At 44.6% G+C, this 17697-nt stretch overlaps 1 protein-coding gene across 1 annotated transcript in view; it reads left to right on the top strand.

Annotated features, from left to right (window-relative positions):
* Window positions 1-5560, top strand: part of POLDIP3 (DNA polymerase delta interacting protein 3) — a 36141-nt gene extending 30581 nt beyond the window's left edge. The window contains exon 9 of the mRNA XM_083156614.1: window positions 4520-5560. Within this exon, the coding sequence (XP_083012740.1) occupies window positions 4520-4706 (187 nt within the window). The 3' untranslated portion in view covers window positions 4707-5560. The remainder of the gene's footprint in view (window positions 1-4519) is intronic.
* Window positions 5561-17697: the final 12137 nt, after the last annotated feature.

Genomic DNA, 17697 nt, shown 5'->3' with positions numbered 1-17697 from the left:
CACCGGACGCGCGAGTATGTTTGTTTTTGTTTTTTAACTCACGCCGCAGGGTTTTTAAAGATGAAAACCCCTCAAACACTTAAAAGTATATACTGTGTGCGGTAATTACATGCAGTAATCTAAAATTGGGTACAAGGATTTTTAACCATGCTGAACCTTGTCCCCATTTCAATTTCATCTTAAATGGACAAATGTATTGTAGATGCCTTCTTATCATTGCTTGGCTGTTTCATCTGCACTACTTGCAGTGTAATCCTATAGTCAAACTTTTGCAGTAGAATGGGTCATAATGAAGAGCTTAATGATTTTCAGCATAGCAATACCATAAAATGCTACCTTTTCCAACAAAACAATTTGTATGTTTCTGTACTGCTGGAACTGTCCATGTCAACTGTATGTTTGATAATTGTGAAGTGGAAAAGTCTAGGAATAACTGCTCAGATGTAAAGCAGGAGGCTACAGAAGCTCACTCAAAAGGACTGAAGGCGAAAGTGTCAGGTTTCTTTTCTTTAATTTTCCATGGATTGCAACACTCCCTACAGAGTTCCAAACTGTCTGTTAGCAAAGAACTTTAATGGAACTTCATGTGTAGGTTTCAAAGGTGGAGATGCTGTACATAGGCCTCCAATCACCATGCATCATGCCTCGGCTGGAGTTGTGTAAAGTTTGCCAGCAATATAATCCAGAGCAGTTACACACTGTCCTCTGGCGAATGTCATTCAGTGGGATGGGAAAATCTGGAGTTTGAGGATGACCGAATGTCTACTGTGAAGTTTGGCAGAGAAGAAAAATAGGTCTGAGGCTATTTTAATAGTTAGACTTGTACCCCATAGATTTCCATAAGGGAAGTATTAATGCTACAGCATACATTGACAGTTTATGAAAGGCCCTGTCCTGTTTCAGCATGACAATGCCCTAGTGTTCAAAGGGTGGTTTAAAAGTTTGGTGGGACAATTTATCACCTTGTGGGTGATATTGTACAGCAACTGCGAGACAGGTTTGGTATGGATGCTGGACAATAAAACTTAACAAAGCCTTTGTGGCTCAATTAATGTGAATTCCTGACATTAAAGCCGCCTTATACCCTTTTTAAATTTACATTCCTAGTTCCACCCAGGATTTTTTTTACATGGCTCCAATGTGGATGCGACCTGGCTGAGATCCATTTCAGACTGTTGACTTCACCCAGCTTATTGCCGAGTCAGTGATTTCACTAAACAAGTATGCAGTGCTGGCACTAGGATATGAAATAATCCCCTAGTGCCAGATCCTATGCTGTAAATAGGTCCCAGGTCGCATTGACCCAGCATACCCGTTTACAATGGACCGGGTCCCTAGTCTTTCCCGACATCAACCTAGCAAGGACCTATGTTAACACTTTACCATTACATCACAACCTGAGTTAATACGGCAATATATCAGAACCAAAACTCAATGACGAGTAGGCAATAGCGCTCTAATTATTCAAGTTTGGGGTATGAACCTATTGATATAGATAGGGAGCTGCTATGTATAGGGTCGGTCCAAGAACCCTGTAAGTAGTGCAATATAAGGAAAATTACAAAGCACTCACCTTGATGGCTTGATTAATTATGCTGATTGGTGCGGGAAAGAGCGAAAGAGACAAAGGCTGTAAATTATGTGTTTATTACTAAAATTAACAAAGTGAAGTCCTGGAATAGGCCAGCAAGGTATCACTTTGTGGCCCCTAGTGAGGCTTAAGGGACCCCTCTGGACCATAGGTCCCTCACCTGGGACCTATGTCCACTATAGGTGACCTCAGCGCTGTGTTATGGGTGTTAAGCAAGCAAAAGAGTCTCTGCTGGCTGCTGAAATAATCTGTACATACGTGCACACTGTCAACCAGTGTTCTAATGTCACGGAGTCCATGTCAAAAATGTTATGCTAAGAAAGTTGGACATAAAATATCAAACAAATTTGTATTATGTTGGAATAATTTTATTGTATATCGTACAATAATTGACATGTTATGTATAATATATGTACGCAATGTCTCAAAGTTTTTGGGGAAAAAAAATTGTCCAGATGAAGTTGTAACAGTCTAGCAGAAAGCAGCGTCCAGCTGACTGCTGCTTAACCTTGTGATCCCTGCTAGTGGTGTTTCAGCAGGGGGTCTTGGTGTTGGTCAGTGCTGGCTGCTATAGGTGTCCGCTCTGACCAGCGGATCTGTCCGGCTCCACAGCACTGCGATGCACGAGACTTCCGGGATGCCGTTCTCGCTAGAGTTCGGCAAACCGTGGACAGCGCTGTGTAGTTGCTATGCGCTCAACTCCCTGCCGAGAGGAGACTTCTGGTGGAAAGGGAGGGGGGGTTTGGTTCTGCTGGTGACTGGTTGGTGAAGTAGGTGTCCCAACGCCTTTCAGCCGGGTTGGCAGTTTTTCTAGGTTTACAATTGGTGCATATGTCACTGGATTATTTTCATCCTTGTGGGGGAGGACCCGATTCATGGTTGGGCGAGTGGTGTGTCAGTCATCCATATCAGGGAGGAGATGGTTTCTGATCCGCATCCAGTGATTGGATGGGGGGGATGATATTGGTGGACTGAAGGGTTCCTATTTTTAATGGAGTATATATCAAACCAATGTCAGTTTGGAGAAGATATGAATTGAGAAGGGAAGTTTATGAAAGAGATTATAGCAAATAGTGGGGATAAAGATGAGTATAATGGAACTAAAAATGAAAAAAAAAAAATAGATAGAACTGTAACAAACAAGCAGCGGCACTCAAAGGATTTTTCTTAGAACTGTATTGGGTCACAACAACCAAAAAAAACAAAGTTTCGGGGCTGTCACGCCCATTTGTCAAGGTGTGGGTGAGAACCATGCTGGTTTTTTGGTTGTTGTGACCCAATACAGTTCTAAGAAAAATCCTTTGAGTGCCGCTGCTTGTTTGTTCCAGTTCTATCCTAAGTATCAGAAGGCACCAAGGTGAACATTTCGTCACAGATCCCATTGCATCCTCAGGGTATGCGTTTGCATAATTGATTCATGGATCATTAATGAACACTCGCATTTCACAACATTATGTATTTCTCTCTGTTCTGTATCCAGTTTTGGACATAGTGGAATATTTAATTCACGTATATAGCTCTGCATGAGGGCTTTTTTTTTATTTTTTGGTACTCTTTACCTAGAACGGCGCCCATCGCGGTGATCGCGACATCGCGGGCAGTACATAAACGGCTGCGACGCGATGCCCGCGATCACCGCGATTTTCCCATAGGGAACAATGTTAAAAAGCCTAATTGACCGCGATTTTGCATTCAATGCCTCAATGCCCGCGATTTTCCCATAGGAATCAATGTTAAATGGGCTACAGAGCCCAAATAGGCACAATTAACCCTTAAATGTCCCCCCAATTTTTGTACGCCACCCCACGATCCACGCCAACCCGAAGCGTGGCGAGCGCAGCGAGCCCGCGAGGGGCGGCGGTACGCGTCCTCCGACCTTTTCATGCCCTACTATCCACGTCGGCGTGGAGTTGAGAATAGAATAGTGTGGCGAGCCACCGAGCCCGAAGCGTGGCGAGCCCCGCGAGGGGACGCGGATACCTTCACAGTTATACGCGTCCCCTCGCGGACTTCACAGGTGTCCGTGGCGACGCGGACACCTGTGAAGCCCGCGAAGGGACGCGTTTACCTGTGAAGGTATCCGCGTCCCCTCGCGGGGCTCGCTGCGCTCGCCACGCTTCGGGCTCGGTGGCTCGCTGCACTATTCTATTCTCAACTCCACGCCGACGTGGATAGTAGGGCATGAAAAGGTCGGAGGACGCGTACCGCCGCCCCTCGCGGGCTCGCTGCGCTCGCCACGCTTCGGGTTGGCGTGGATCGTGGGGTGGCGTACAAAAATTGGGGGGACATTTAAGGGTTAATTGGGGCTATTTGGGCTCTGTAGCCCATTTAACATTGATTCCTATGGGAAAATCGCGGGCATTGAGGCATTGAATGCAAAATCGCGGTCAATTAGGCTTTTTAACATTGTTCCCTATGGGAAAATCGCGGTGATCGCGGGTACCCGATTTTGATGTACCCGCGATCACCGCGATTTTTTACCCCCGACGCCCGCGATTCTGATCGCGGGCGCCGTTCTAGGTAAAGAGTACCTATTTTTTATATTTTACTTTTTTTGTTGATCTAAAACCTACGTTGATGTATCTGTACATCTTAACTGATATATATTGTCATCCATTTCAGCAGCCCTGAAGCATGTGGTTACTTTTCATTGGGGTCTGGTACATGGTCCCTAGCCTGTACCAGCAATGCCTATAGAGCACCATTATCTTGTATTAATGGGCCAGATGCTGCAAAAAGTGATAAGGTGAATGATAAACAACCAGCCAATCATCTCCTAACTGTAATTTTTCAAACCGACTGGCCAGGCAGGTAGGAGCTGGTTGTTTATCACTTTCCACTTTATCACTTTTCGAAGCTTGTTTGTTTAATGTAAACGTTTAGAGTTAATTTATTTAGGATGATTTTTTTATTCTTTCTTTTTTTTAGGCGATTAAGTGACACACCAGTAACAGCTAAGAAAGAAGGGGAAATAAGAAGAAATAACACCTCATCCTCCAATGCTACTCCCAACCCACCAGCTGAAGTTGATCCAGACACTATCCTAAAAGCACTCTTCAAATCATCAGGGTCATCAGCAGTAGTCCAGCCAACTGCTTTCAAGATAAAGCTCTGAGACCTACATTGATTTAGGTGTCAGTAAAAGAGATTTTGGAAATTCTCTTTGACCAGTTCAGTGATGGACCCAGAGACTAAGACGCAATGACTATTTTGTTTCCCTGAGATTTTGTTTAGTGCTGCTGACCAGCAGTGTAATTCATGTTGAAAGGAAGTAGGTGGTAGGTATTGGACAATCAAACCTCTTCACTGAATAATAGTGTAGCTCATACTCCATGGTAACTACTGTAGCCACATTTTTAGTTCTTTCCCCTAGCCTGAGTATTCTTAAAAAAAAGGTTACTTTTACTGTCATGGACATCTAAATATACATGAACTGGTTTACCTTGTTTAAAGGTTATCTCTTATCTGTTTCTACTAAAGGAAAGTTTTTGTGTTCTCCAAAGTAATGAAGTCGATCTCCCATAAAGGATTTAAGAGCAACTGGATAAACCACCAAGATGGGGTTCTTTAATGTATTTGAAAAGACCATTTTTTTTTAACCAATTATAAGTTTGATGTTGATGCGGTTTATATTCTTTAAAGAGGATATCCATGTTCATTTTATTGGTAATGTGATTGACGACCCTGCTATGTGTTCTCTCCATCATTAATTAGTGTTTCCTGGAACAGGGTGAAATGATGTTTTGGTGGGATGCAGAGTAGTACAATGTGTCTCACTACCCCCTGCCATGAAAGGACCAATAAGGCTAAAATAGAAATTGCTTTTATATAAGAGTTATTAAATTCACAATACCGTTTATATAAATTGCTATACATTGACAAAACTTAAGGTTCGTCTTTCTGTTTGCATTTACTGTGATATAGTGTGCGATCTATTATTCAGTGGCATAAATTCATTTGTTCACCAAAGTGCATGGCTGCAGTGTCTCATGTTATAGACCTATATACTTTGTGTGTTTGTTTGTGTGTGTGTGTGTGTGTGTGTGTATAAATATAAATCTATCGGATAAGGTGGTCCTTTATTGGGCCAATCAGAATTTTTCTACGGCACCCCTAGGCCCACAAAAAAAAAAAAAAATTAAGTAGATTGTGTTTATATGTGTTTCTTTGGTTCATTTATGTAGTAAAGGGCAGGATTTGATTCTGATTGTACACATATTTTATGATTGGCAGCCACCAGCACTGGTTTTTCCATAAATAGTGGTTTTGTTCAATAATTTAAATTGGTCCTGGACCACCAACACGTGGCACCCCAGGGAGCCACCGCACACAGTTTGGGAACCACAGGTGTAGGCCAATATAAAAATGGATACATTTATTAAAGTTCATAAAAATAGTCCATGAATAATAATTCTTATTAGATTACATAGAATTACACAATTACTGGTTCATTAATTCAAGTAATGGTATGATTCAGACTGAGTAAACCAATAAATCCAATGCATTTCATCCAAAGACTTCTTCAGGGGTGTGGCTCACTAATGCCAGATATTGGTTGTTACCAAGGAGTACCGTATTAGTTCTCAAAATTTCCCATAGTGAAAAAATAGTAAGTCCAAACATCAAGTTCACTCATTACCAGAATAAATACTTCAATTGGAGGTAATGAATCAAGTTGTTCAAATAGACCCAGCCATGGTCCTTCCAGCTTGTCTCCAAAAGGTACCTAACCTTATCCTTGCTCTCCCCTCAGCCTAAACAACAGTTTCCCACTAGTGCCTACCCCCTTTCTGGCCACACGCTAGTCAGCTCTGCATACTCACCGATTGGTATGCCAGCTCTGGCATTCTATTATTTGAGCAGTGTGCCGCCGTCCACATTCACATCCTGTGGTGCGCATGTTGTTTAAACGGAGGGCACTGGTTTACAAACTGTCCTAGGCAAAGTTGGAGTGCTTCCTATATGCAAATAATACATATACATAAATTATTATTATTATTTTTTTTGTATGTGTTAAATAAAATAAAGGTGGAGATCCTCTTTAATCAGTGTGACCATAAGTATTTTAAAACTGCTTACAGTATCCCGCTGGCAGTATTTGGAGAGCTTTATTTAAAGTCACATACTGTCTTTTACTATGTATGTATGTACATTGTTGCAGACTGAATGTCACCAGAAAAGCCCCGGAATTCCAGATGCATAAACCAGCGTTAATGGTTTCCAAGTGGGGAAGATGTTACATGTATATGCATCTGCATTGAAATCTTATGTGTGTCATAGAAACCTGGGAATGCTGAACAGCAATAGCCAGAGGTAATTATAAAGTGCTACAACTTGAGGCAAAAAAATAATCTCCCATATTTTGTACATTGACAAAAAGCCATGGTAAGTGCTATTCAAAATTTTAGTACATAATCTAAAAGTGCACAGAATTATTTCCTTTAAATAGATATCATTTATTGACATAGCAGCCTTCAGTTTATTAACAGATCTTGGTTGATTATTAGAAAAACAAGATTCTTGGTATAACACCACACTAAGATCTTCTGCTTAGTATTCACTATGGGACTCTACTCATATATGTATTTGCACATAAAAGTAGCGATAACCCAGTGAAGATATCAGTCTCCTACACACACACACACTCCCCCCCCCCCCCCCCCCCCCTCTTCTTTGTCTGGATCACCACTAACTTTTTTGTGCAGATCTTAGTCGATGTTTGTAGGGCTTTCAGATGACCCTGTTGGCTGTGTAGCGGCATTCCATGAAGGGGTTAAGGATTGTGTTCTAACCAGTACTGGAAATTCTACTTTTAATGTTTTAAGACAAATAAAAGGGAGCTTCATCAAGAAAATGCAGGAAATGACCCACCCTGTGATGAAAAAAACTTCAGAAATCGAAGTCAAGCGTATATTCAGTAACAAAGGCCACCATCTGGATCATATCATATATATGCAAAATCAATTTAAATAAACTGTATTTTATACACTTTTAGATTATATAATACAATCTTGAATAGAATATACCATGCCTTTTTTTGTAAACTTTTTAAAAACTGGGATTTTTTGCCTCACCCTATATACCTGTAGTCAGAAGATGAAACAAGTTACGTCTTTATAATTTAACTGTAACCAACTGGTAAATGTATGTCAGATGGTGGTTTTGGGGTTAAATGCAGCCCCATACACACTAGGCGATGTTTGCCGTGGCCAATATAGTTAACAATATCGTCCGGGGATGACCATGTTGTGTGTACTAAACAATATCTATCAGTGTCATCGCCAAGACCTGCTGAACTTCAAGGTCGTTAGCTATATAGCCAAATTGACCTGCCTGTTAAGAAGACAGCAGTGTAGTTAACACTGCGCGGGAGCGCATATCGTTAATTATATTAAGTGCACACACTAGAACTGGGGTAGCCAACCCTAGTCCTCGAGAGCTACCAACAGTGCATGTTTTGCAGGTCTCCTCACAGAATCACAAGTGAGCTAATTAGCTCCATCTGTGGATCTTTTAAAATGTGTCAGTGATTAATGAGAGCAGCTGTGCAGCAGCTAGGTTGTCTGGAAAATGTGAACTGTTGGTAGCTCTCGAGGGCTAGGGTTGGCTACCACTGCACTAAAACATAAAGTAAGATATAGCTCAGGAAGCCTTTCTGAGCAATATTTTACTATATCATCTAGTGTGTATGGGGCTTTCATTTCCTGGTTTGCAGACTTTCATTATTATGGCTCTGTCTTATCTGTTTATATGAACATATTAGACTAGCAGTATTGATGTGGTTTGATTTTATTTAAAAATAGGATTTACAGTTGTACAGTCTTATCTCATTTAAATTACAAATACATTAAATATAAAATGAAGTCTAATTGTTTAAGGCAGTAAAAATATTAACCCCTTGTCATTAAAGGATGTTTCCCTTCATACTATGTAACGTATTATGGAATTGAGTCTTGTTACTGCAAATCTCCCCATTCTTCACTATCGGTAGTGTGCATTAGTAGAGGAAACCTTGGTCACTTTTCTGGTTAACACTGTGATTGAAATAGCCATGGATTTAAAGTTATGTCTGACTTTTGCTGGCACAGTGGTATCTAGTGTATGTGATTGCACACTACAGTATAGTTCTAGAATGTGAGATCAGATATATCACATAATGGGGCTGATTAAATGTACTTTAGTTTTGTAGAAATGATCTTTCATGTTTTCATTGTGTGGTTTCACTGGAGCCAAATGTAAGCTTGCTTCTTTTTTTTTTTTAAATTACGTAATTTTTATTGAAGTTTTAACATTTACATAACCACAGATGAAGGGTAGGCAACAACATTTGTAGGTGTTTCCATATGTGGGTGTATACAAAAGAGAAATGTACAATGAAGCAAGAGTAATAATATAACAAAGTGTTGCACTCTGTATACAGGATAGATATGAAACATATACCCGCAGACATTTAAATATAAGCGCATAAATTGTTTTTTATATATATATATATATAGGGGTTCGGGTAGGGCGGCACTCCAGGATTTTAGCACAAGAAGAGACCACACAAGGTCTATTTGTTTGCCAAACAAATAGACCTTGTGTGGTCTCTTCTTGTGCTAAAATCCTGGAGTACCGCCCTACCCGAACCCCTGCAATACAGCGCCATTGGTACTGAGGGAAGGCAACCAGGTGATTTCTACTGTATTCGGAGTGCCGGTCCCTGCTGACTTATATATATATATATATATATATATTTTTTGTATGTGGGTACACCCAATCATATTGTGGCAAAGCATAAATAGAAGAATTACGTTAATACATCACAACACAACAATACCAAAGTATGATAAAAGGAGAGGAAAAAGAAAAATATATAAATCTATATATTGCCCAACCTAATACTAGAAGACCCCAAATAAACCTACTTAGCACTAACTAAAATAAAATCCCCAAAGACCCCAAAACAAACCTCCACATAACCCCCCACCCTGTATGACAACCCCAACCTAGGTATACCTGGTTCCCGAACAACTTATCCCCACCCAACTGACTATACTAAACACCCTCACCTCCCCCCCTACCCAAATAAAGGATACTGAGAGGATAGCTGACAGGGGCTTAAAAATAAAAAAGAACAGGATATTTTAGCCAGGCATAGGACCAGTCTTCCTGCATTTAAGTGACACAATAAAGTGGGCCCAATCCATTCAGGGTATAGCGACAGAATGAAAAATAAGCATTCCGTGAATACTTAAGAATGTGTGGCAATAATGGAGGTAAACCCTCAATACAAAATCAGGATATACTAGCACTGCTTCTCATCGACTAAGTAACATACATTTGGTGTAATACTATCTAAGAGAGACACATTTAGCAGGATTAGTATGAATCCAGAATATAAGAACGAAAAAAAAAACAAAGGTCTCAATGCATCTGTAAAACATAAGTAATAAAGAGAATATCAAAATTATATAAATGAGCAGGAATCTATACTCCAAGCTAGAGTGATGCTCTAATCTGGCCAGTTTTTAGTACCCTGGTGAAGCAAAGTGAACTTCCTGTAAGGATTACCAATCCCATGAGTACAAATAAAGGAGCAGCTGGAACACGTATTTGTCAAAGTCCAGGAACAAAACATAATTGTTGAGGGCAGGAGAAGAGACTGAGGGTAAACTGTGTCACCACCAATATTCACAGGAGGAGTACGCTTAGCAGTCCCGAGTTCAAACAGGTCATCAGGAGAAAACATGTCCAATGTAGTATTCAGGTCTGAAGCAGGAGAATTCAGATGACCTTTAAATATAGAAAAATCCTCCGCAGCAATTATATTGCAACCTCCATGTGTATATAAGGAGCATGAAACTCCCCTCTATATCATCCAACTGGCGATGAATTCTAGCAGCAGAGGCATATATATCACGCAGAATCTGTGAAATACAGGATTCCATATTCATCCAAATAATGAATAGCTCATAGATCCACTTAAAGCAATGTAAAAAGATAGCAGGTTGTCATGAAGCAGGTCACTGTCAACGGTGTCTTGACTAAGTGTCCAGGCAATGGTAGAACACTGTGGGGTCTCCAAACAGCTACACTGAGGGGTCTTCAAAACTGACAGGGAACTCCAGAGCACACCGATATCGGGTGTGGTATAGTAGCCCGACAGTCGGGATTCCGACAGTCATTAGTCAGACATCGGAATCCCGACTGCACAGCGTGGGGAGCGCAATGAAGCCCCTTGGGGGCACGGTGGCGAGCTGCGCTCGCCACCTATTTTATTCTCCCTCTATGGGGGTCTTGGACCCCCACGAGGGAGCAGTCGGGATTCCGACGTTGGAGGAATTACTGTCGGAATCCCGACTGTCGGGGAGCTGTCCGGCACCCCCGGTATCAGCTAACAGCCACAGGATCCAAGATGTCCCACAACAAGTTACCCAACCCAATGAGCAGGTGAGTGGGGCAAGATGTCGCCGCTCCCTCCGTGCGGACTGCGGCAGCGTGTCTCAGCTGAGGCCGCTTCCTGCTTTCCCCGCTATATACTCCGGAGAGGACTTGTCCTATTGAGGTAACCTGGACGCGGTGGACAAGCCAATAATAATGGCCATCATTATGCTAATAACCTCCAATGCAATATAGCAAAGATATTAAAAGGTCCAGCATTTATATTTAGTGTGCACCTGCAAACTCCTCCTCCTGCTTGCTGCACTCCGGAGAGGCCACCAGCGCACACCACCTCCTCCCACCAGTCACCCAAGAGCAGGGCGCCGCAGGGTGCTGTGTATGATGCAGGGGAGATTCAGCACGGGGAGTCCCGGCTTCCAGGTCCCACAATATTAGCAGGCCGCAGCTGGAATCTCAGCCGGATCAATAGATAAAAGGTACTCTCACCAGCAGGTGCATTCAATTAGTGGGTGCAGTGTCCAGCAATCGGCAAAAAAAAGGTAGCAAAACCGTCAGCAGGATGAAGAAAAAAGATATTATGCAGGATAAATGACGGGAGCTCAGGGAAGCTGCTGCCTTCTCCTAGCTTGTCCAAGCCACGCCCCGTAAGCTTGCTTCTTAGCATCTTTGCTTGTGGCTGAAAAGGCATAATTTATTCTTCTTTTACACAGCATTTAAATGCCAGGGACTGCAGCGCCGAACCCACGTTGTCACTGCTAGGCAATCTTCCGGTAGTAGCAGTTCTACCTTAGTAATTTGCCTTTTTAATACATTTTTTTTGCAGTGTGAACGGGTCAACCCGGGTTGGCATACCCGGTTCTCCAACCCGGGTGAAAAGCAGGGTAGAAGACCTGGGAATTTCAATCCGGGTTGACCCGCTCGCACTGGGAAAAAAAAAACTGTTAAAAGGCAAATTACCGGGTTGACATACTTGACCCAGGAATTTGGCTAGCAGTAAGAATGGGCTATCAGAAGTAGTATCTGGGAGTTTGCAAGTACTCAAAGTTCAGAGAGGGAAATGAAACCATGGCACAGGTGACCGTATTTGTTTAACTTGATAGACGCAAGTCTTTAACTACTATGTAACTATGTAATTGCCTCTGCTGCCATGGGGGACAGTCAATCAAATACGTGTTACAATTGGAGACCACGTAAAGTATGGAAACGTTGGGTTCAACTGCATTAGTTTCAAAGACCCTGGTACAATTATTGTTTATTTTCTATATTTACTTGTGTGGTTAGGATTCCTTGAATACTAGATAAATATAGCTTTAAAGGGTTCTTAAACAGATTATTATAACTTATTTTTTAAAGCTGCCTTTGTTGTATGTTGTAGATGTAGACTGTGTGTGTGTGGTGGGGAGCGGTTGGTTCTTGTGTGCTAATTGACCTGTGCACCTAAATGTAAACCAGTGAGGTGTATACATCTACAAAAATGGAGTCATAATGCTTTCACTATTAAACATAGGTCAATTGCAAATGAGGAAAAAAAAATGCTTTGTATATATGGAAAAATATAAACCTTTTGTATGTAGAGAACAATGTAGATCATCTGCATATATAAATGAACAGTTGTGTACAGAAAGTAACATCATACATGGATGTTGGTATATGCAAAAGGGTTGTTTTTAAATGTGCACTGTAACTTTTTACAAGTGAAATACAAATTCTGTTCTGATAGGGCGGCGTCCTTATGATAGATAGGGCGGCGTCCTTATGATAGATTTTTCAGACTTGAATCACTGACTGAGATTAGAAAAGTCATCAGCCTGATGGTCAGTAACATGGAGTTGTGACCCCATGCTGAGAAGGTCGGGATCCACAAGTTGAAAGCCGCTGTTCTAGTCTACATCATGCTTCTCTATCCAATCTCCATGAATGATTGCACTTCCGGTGGGGGCCGGGGATGGTCGCATGCATGCGAGCTCCTGTCCACCGGAGCTTCCATCCCCGGCCCCCGGAGAAAGGGTTCCCTTGGACGGAGGGAGCTTAATGGGGAGAAAGCAGAGAAGCCACCTGGCCCAGACAGGTCACCGCCACAGCACCCGCAATGCCCCGGCACTGAGGAGACGGGGAGGAGGGGGACCCAGCGCACAGTCGGTTACGGCATCGCCACCCCACCCCCTGGCCTGGACAGGACACCGCCACGGAGGAGACGGGGAGGAGGGGGACCCGGCGCACAGTCAGTCACAGCATCGCCACCCCCCCGCGGCCCCCGCAACTGCCATGGCACGAGGAGTTGGTAGTAGCGAGGAGGAGGGGGACCCGGCCCGGCACTGGATGCAGCATAGGATCGGGCTCGTGTCACCACAGCCCCCGGTGCTCAGCTCCAGAGGTTCAGAACGCGGCATAGGACCCGGCGCACAGCTCGCCCTCCCCTTCCTCCATCGGCACCAGACTGCGGCACCCACCTATGTCACACATCGGGAGGTGCCCCCCACCACAAGGCAGGAGGAGGTAAGAGGCGTGGAACTCAGCAAAAGCCCAGGGAGGGCCCAACTACAGCCCCAGGCCTCACTGTCTCCCCCCAGGCCCAGTGACTCTCTCTTGCCCCCCCCCCCCACACCACCTCCCGCGCTGGTTTCTCCTACAGGAAGATGGCCTGTTGAGGCCTACAAGATGGCGCCGCAAATGGCTGCCAAGGAACTGTGCACTCAGCTACTGTATGTAACCCCGTGTCTTTGCTCCAATGTTACCTGGCTGGCTGGTGCAGCGACCAGTGGCGCCGCTGATGGCTGCCTAGGTGCTGTGCAGCTCGGCAGGTATGTGTTCCCTGTGTTACAAACTGTACTCTCCCTGCTTATACTGTAACCTACCGACTGCTGCAATGACCAGTGGCGCCGCTGACGGCTGCCTAGGCGCTGGGCAGCTCGGCGGGCATGTGTTCCCCACATGTAATGTCCTCAATGTAATGTATGCAATGTCCTCTCCCCACCTCCCATCCCTGCTTGATGCTGCACTGTAAATCCACAGAAAATTCCTAGTGTGCGCAAGCACACATGGCCAATAAAGTCGATTCTGATAAGTTATGAAAATGTACTTTTAACAGACAGTAGAATGATGCGTATACCTACCCTGGGACTGAATATTGTATGTTAGATATACAATGTCTAGGTCTACAGTCAAATGGTCGACAGCTAAAAGTTGACATGAGTTTGACATGAGTTTTTTGGGATGTATATGTCAACAAAGGTCGACATGGACACCGCGTACAGCATCCCCTCACATGGCTTGCTGCACTTGCCATGCTTCGGGCACGGTCGCTCACTATTATAATCTAACTCTATACCCACGTGGATGGTAAAGTATGAACAAGTTTTTACAAAAAGAAGTAATGAAAAACTCGTACATTTTTTAAACTATCTACCAATATATGTTGACCTTTTGACTGTCGACCTAGACACCGTAGCTCTGACTGCATACCCCCTGGCAGGCTCAGACTGGCCTGGCGAGGGACCGGGAGATTCCCCGTGGCCCATTGGTTCAAGACTCCTCCCACTTTTAAAGGGGGTAGGGCCTGCGTATGCCACCTGCCAATGACGCCGCCGGCCCGGGAACTCACCACCGGGTAGTCAGTGGCATCCGGTGCGAATGACTGACCCGGCGGTGGAGGCGGCCGGGCCGGCATCTGATTATTGACAAGCTGCCACTGCTGGGGTGCTGGGCTCAGTTAGGGCGGCTGCGCAGTGTGGGCTGAGGTCACGTGACACTGACATAACTCTGCAGCGTCATGACGTCGCATCTGGTGGACCTGGCCGCGCTTGACTCGTGTCCAAGCAGACCGTCGCTGTGTGGCAGCTCTGTGAGGAAGACACCTGCGGTACCCCTGCGAAGCGACACGAGGGACCTATCATACAGCGTGGCCCACGCCAGGAGCCGGTCCACTGTACTTGACTGTACACTGAGGTACTATCAGGGGTTTTGTGCACTACAATCCCAAAATATACTGATAGGTCAATTGGTTTCCAACAAAATTAACCCTAGAATGTGTGTGTGTGCGTGTACATGTGGTAGGGAATATAGATTGTAAGCTCCACGGGCAGGGACTGATGTGAATGTTCAAATATTCTCTGTACAGTGCTGTGGAATATGTGTGCGCTACATAAGAAACTGTTAATAAATACAGAGAGTCGGGATGCCAGCTCCCTGTAACACAATTCCCCTGTGCACTGCCACTCTCTATTATTGCATGGTGGGTTATGTCCCAGAGACTTATCCCCCTAAAAACTCCCCACTTGGCATTTGTTCTTTCTAAAAAGTGCATGCATACTTATGTCTATTTTTATAAATATTAACTCTATACACACTGTAATTTGCATATAGTATCACTCACATTGAATCAGGTATTAGTCCAGTTTCATCTGTTCAAATTTGTGTCATTGTGTGTAATGGGCATTACGGTGTGTGGCATTATGGGGTGTGGCATTATGTTAAAGGTCTTTACGGTGTGTGGCATTATGTTTAATGGGCATTACGGTGTGTGGCATTATGTGTAATGGGCATTACGGTATGTGGCATTATGTGTAATGGGCATTTCGGTGTGTGGCATTGTGTAATGGGCATTACGTTATGTGGCATTATGTGTAATGGGCATTACTGTATGTGGCATTTTTGCAGCGTGCAGGGTTCGCAAATACTCGCCTGTCAGGAAATTTTGGCACAGATTGAATATCCCCCTATATGAGACAACTATGGAGTGGACAGTAAGGGAGATATGCGTGATGGGCTGGTAGAAAATCCATGGGCCACTTCGTACCATTTTCCCCCCAGACTGAAAGTTGCCAGACAGTCCCTGCATAACCTCACCCACATATTTATTAGAAGCATTGGGGAGAGAAGCAAGCAGGACTGGTAATAATTATGGTATATTATGCTCAGTCTCAGTCCTGGCCGGTATGCAGCCGCAGAGAGGGTAGCAGTGCATGGCCGGAGCCAACTGCTGCAGCCACATTGTTTGTGCAACCAGTGTTCATAGCGGTGCCTGCAGTCATCCTCCTCTATATCTGCAGCATAGTGGAAACAATGGGAATACGAAACAAGTCTCAAGAGAATGTGTAGCCCGAAGAGGAAGAGGACCCTGGGATACAGGAAAGGCATGGGCAGTCGCACCTCTCTGGTCAGGAGGCCACACACCTTCAGTAAAGAGTCCACATTCCTTAAAGCAAATGATCCTGTCTTTCAGTGGGCCCCTATGAGTGCATTTCCCTCGTGGGCCCTTTATACCCCAGTCCAACAATGCCCCCTGGGACCAAATACAGATTACATGGGGGGTTAAGTAAAAACCGGAACTGGTAATCACACAGGCTCCATTCAATAAACTGACCATCAATAGTGGCATACTATACAATGTATGACCATCAAAGTTTTTCCCTATCAATGGTCAAAACATGTGAGTGGGACTTCGCAGGTGTCAGACAGAGCTATGCTTCTTGTTCCGGCCCCTTGGGGGAAAAAAAATCCTTGTTTATGCTTAACATCGACGAGGGAAACCATCTAATTTCCCCTCCATCGATGACAAAACTATTCTACATTGTCCATAAGCCAATTTCAGCGTTATAGGAATCGTAGCGGAAGCTCATTTGTGTAGTCTCTGTTAGAAGTGTCAGGGCATACTGTACACAGGTATGCAATCTACGGTACTTGTGTATTATCATGGCGCCCCCGATTTCCATCGCAGGGCATTGTACAACTAGAAAATCGCGTTGCATCGCATGCGATGCGACGCGATTGTACCCGATTTTTAATTGTACAGGCACCCAGATGCCTGATTCCTATGTTAAATGCCCCCCCAGACCCAATTTTAGATTGTACACCCACCCTGATGGGTAATGACTATGTAAAATGCCCCCCCCCATTGTTAACGCCACCCCACTATCAACGCCATCCCGAAGCGTGTAATACTAGTTAAGTAATGCACGTCCCCTCGAGGGGCTCACTGTGCTCGCCACACTTCAGGCTCGCCACACTACATACCTCCCAACAGTCCCGATTTTATCGGGACAGTCTCGATTGTCAGGGCCTGTCCCGCTGTCCCACCCGCGGGCGGCAGTGTCCCGCGGTGTGGGGGGGCTGTTGGGAGTCCCCCGTCAGCTGCTAAGCAGCGGGGAATAAACGCTGTGCGCATGCGCACAGCGTCTATTCCCGCAGCCAGGGGGCTGGGGGCATGGCTAGAGGCTCACAGAGCCTCTGGGTCATGCCCCCATAGCGGCAAAATGGGGGCGTGGCCTCGCGGGGGAGCCGCAAGTATAGGCCACGCACAAATTAGGCCACGCCCCCGAAAATTTCGCCGCACCTCCGGCGCGCAGCAGCAGCGTCCCGACTGCTGAACTGCCGAAGTTGGGAGGTATGACACTATATGAAATCAACTCCACGCCGACGTGGATAGTGGGGGTATGAAAAGGTCGGAGGATGTGTACCGCCGCCGCTCGCCATGTTTCGGGTTGGCATTTATAGTGGGGTGGCGTTAACAATTGGGGGGCATTTTACATAGTCATTACCCATCAGGGTGGGGATACAATTAAAAATCGGGTCTGGGTGGGCATTTAACATGGAAATCGCGTCGCATCGCATGCCATTATAATGGCATGCGATGCGACGTGATATTAAAATTGTACACTCATCCCGGGGAAAGGCTGAAATCGGGTCCCATCGCATACCTTAATTAGTGGTATGCAATGCCACAA

This window comes from Crinia signifera, chromosome 8, assembly GCF_055691185.1.
Source record: "Crinia signifera chromosome 8, ASM5569118v1, whole genome shotgun sequence".
NCBI lineage: Eukaryota > Metazoa > Chordata > Amphibia > Anura > Myobatrachidae > Crinia > Crinia signifera.
This window is presented reverse-complemented; position numbering and strand designations above follow the sequence as displayed.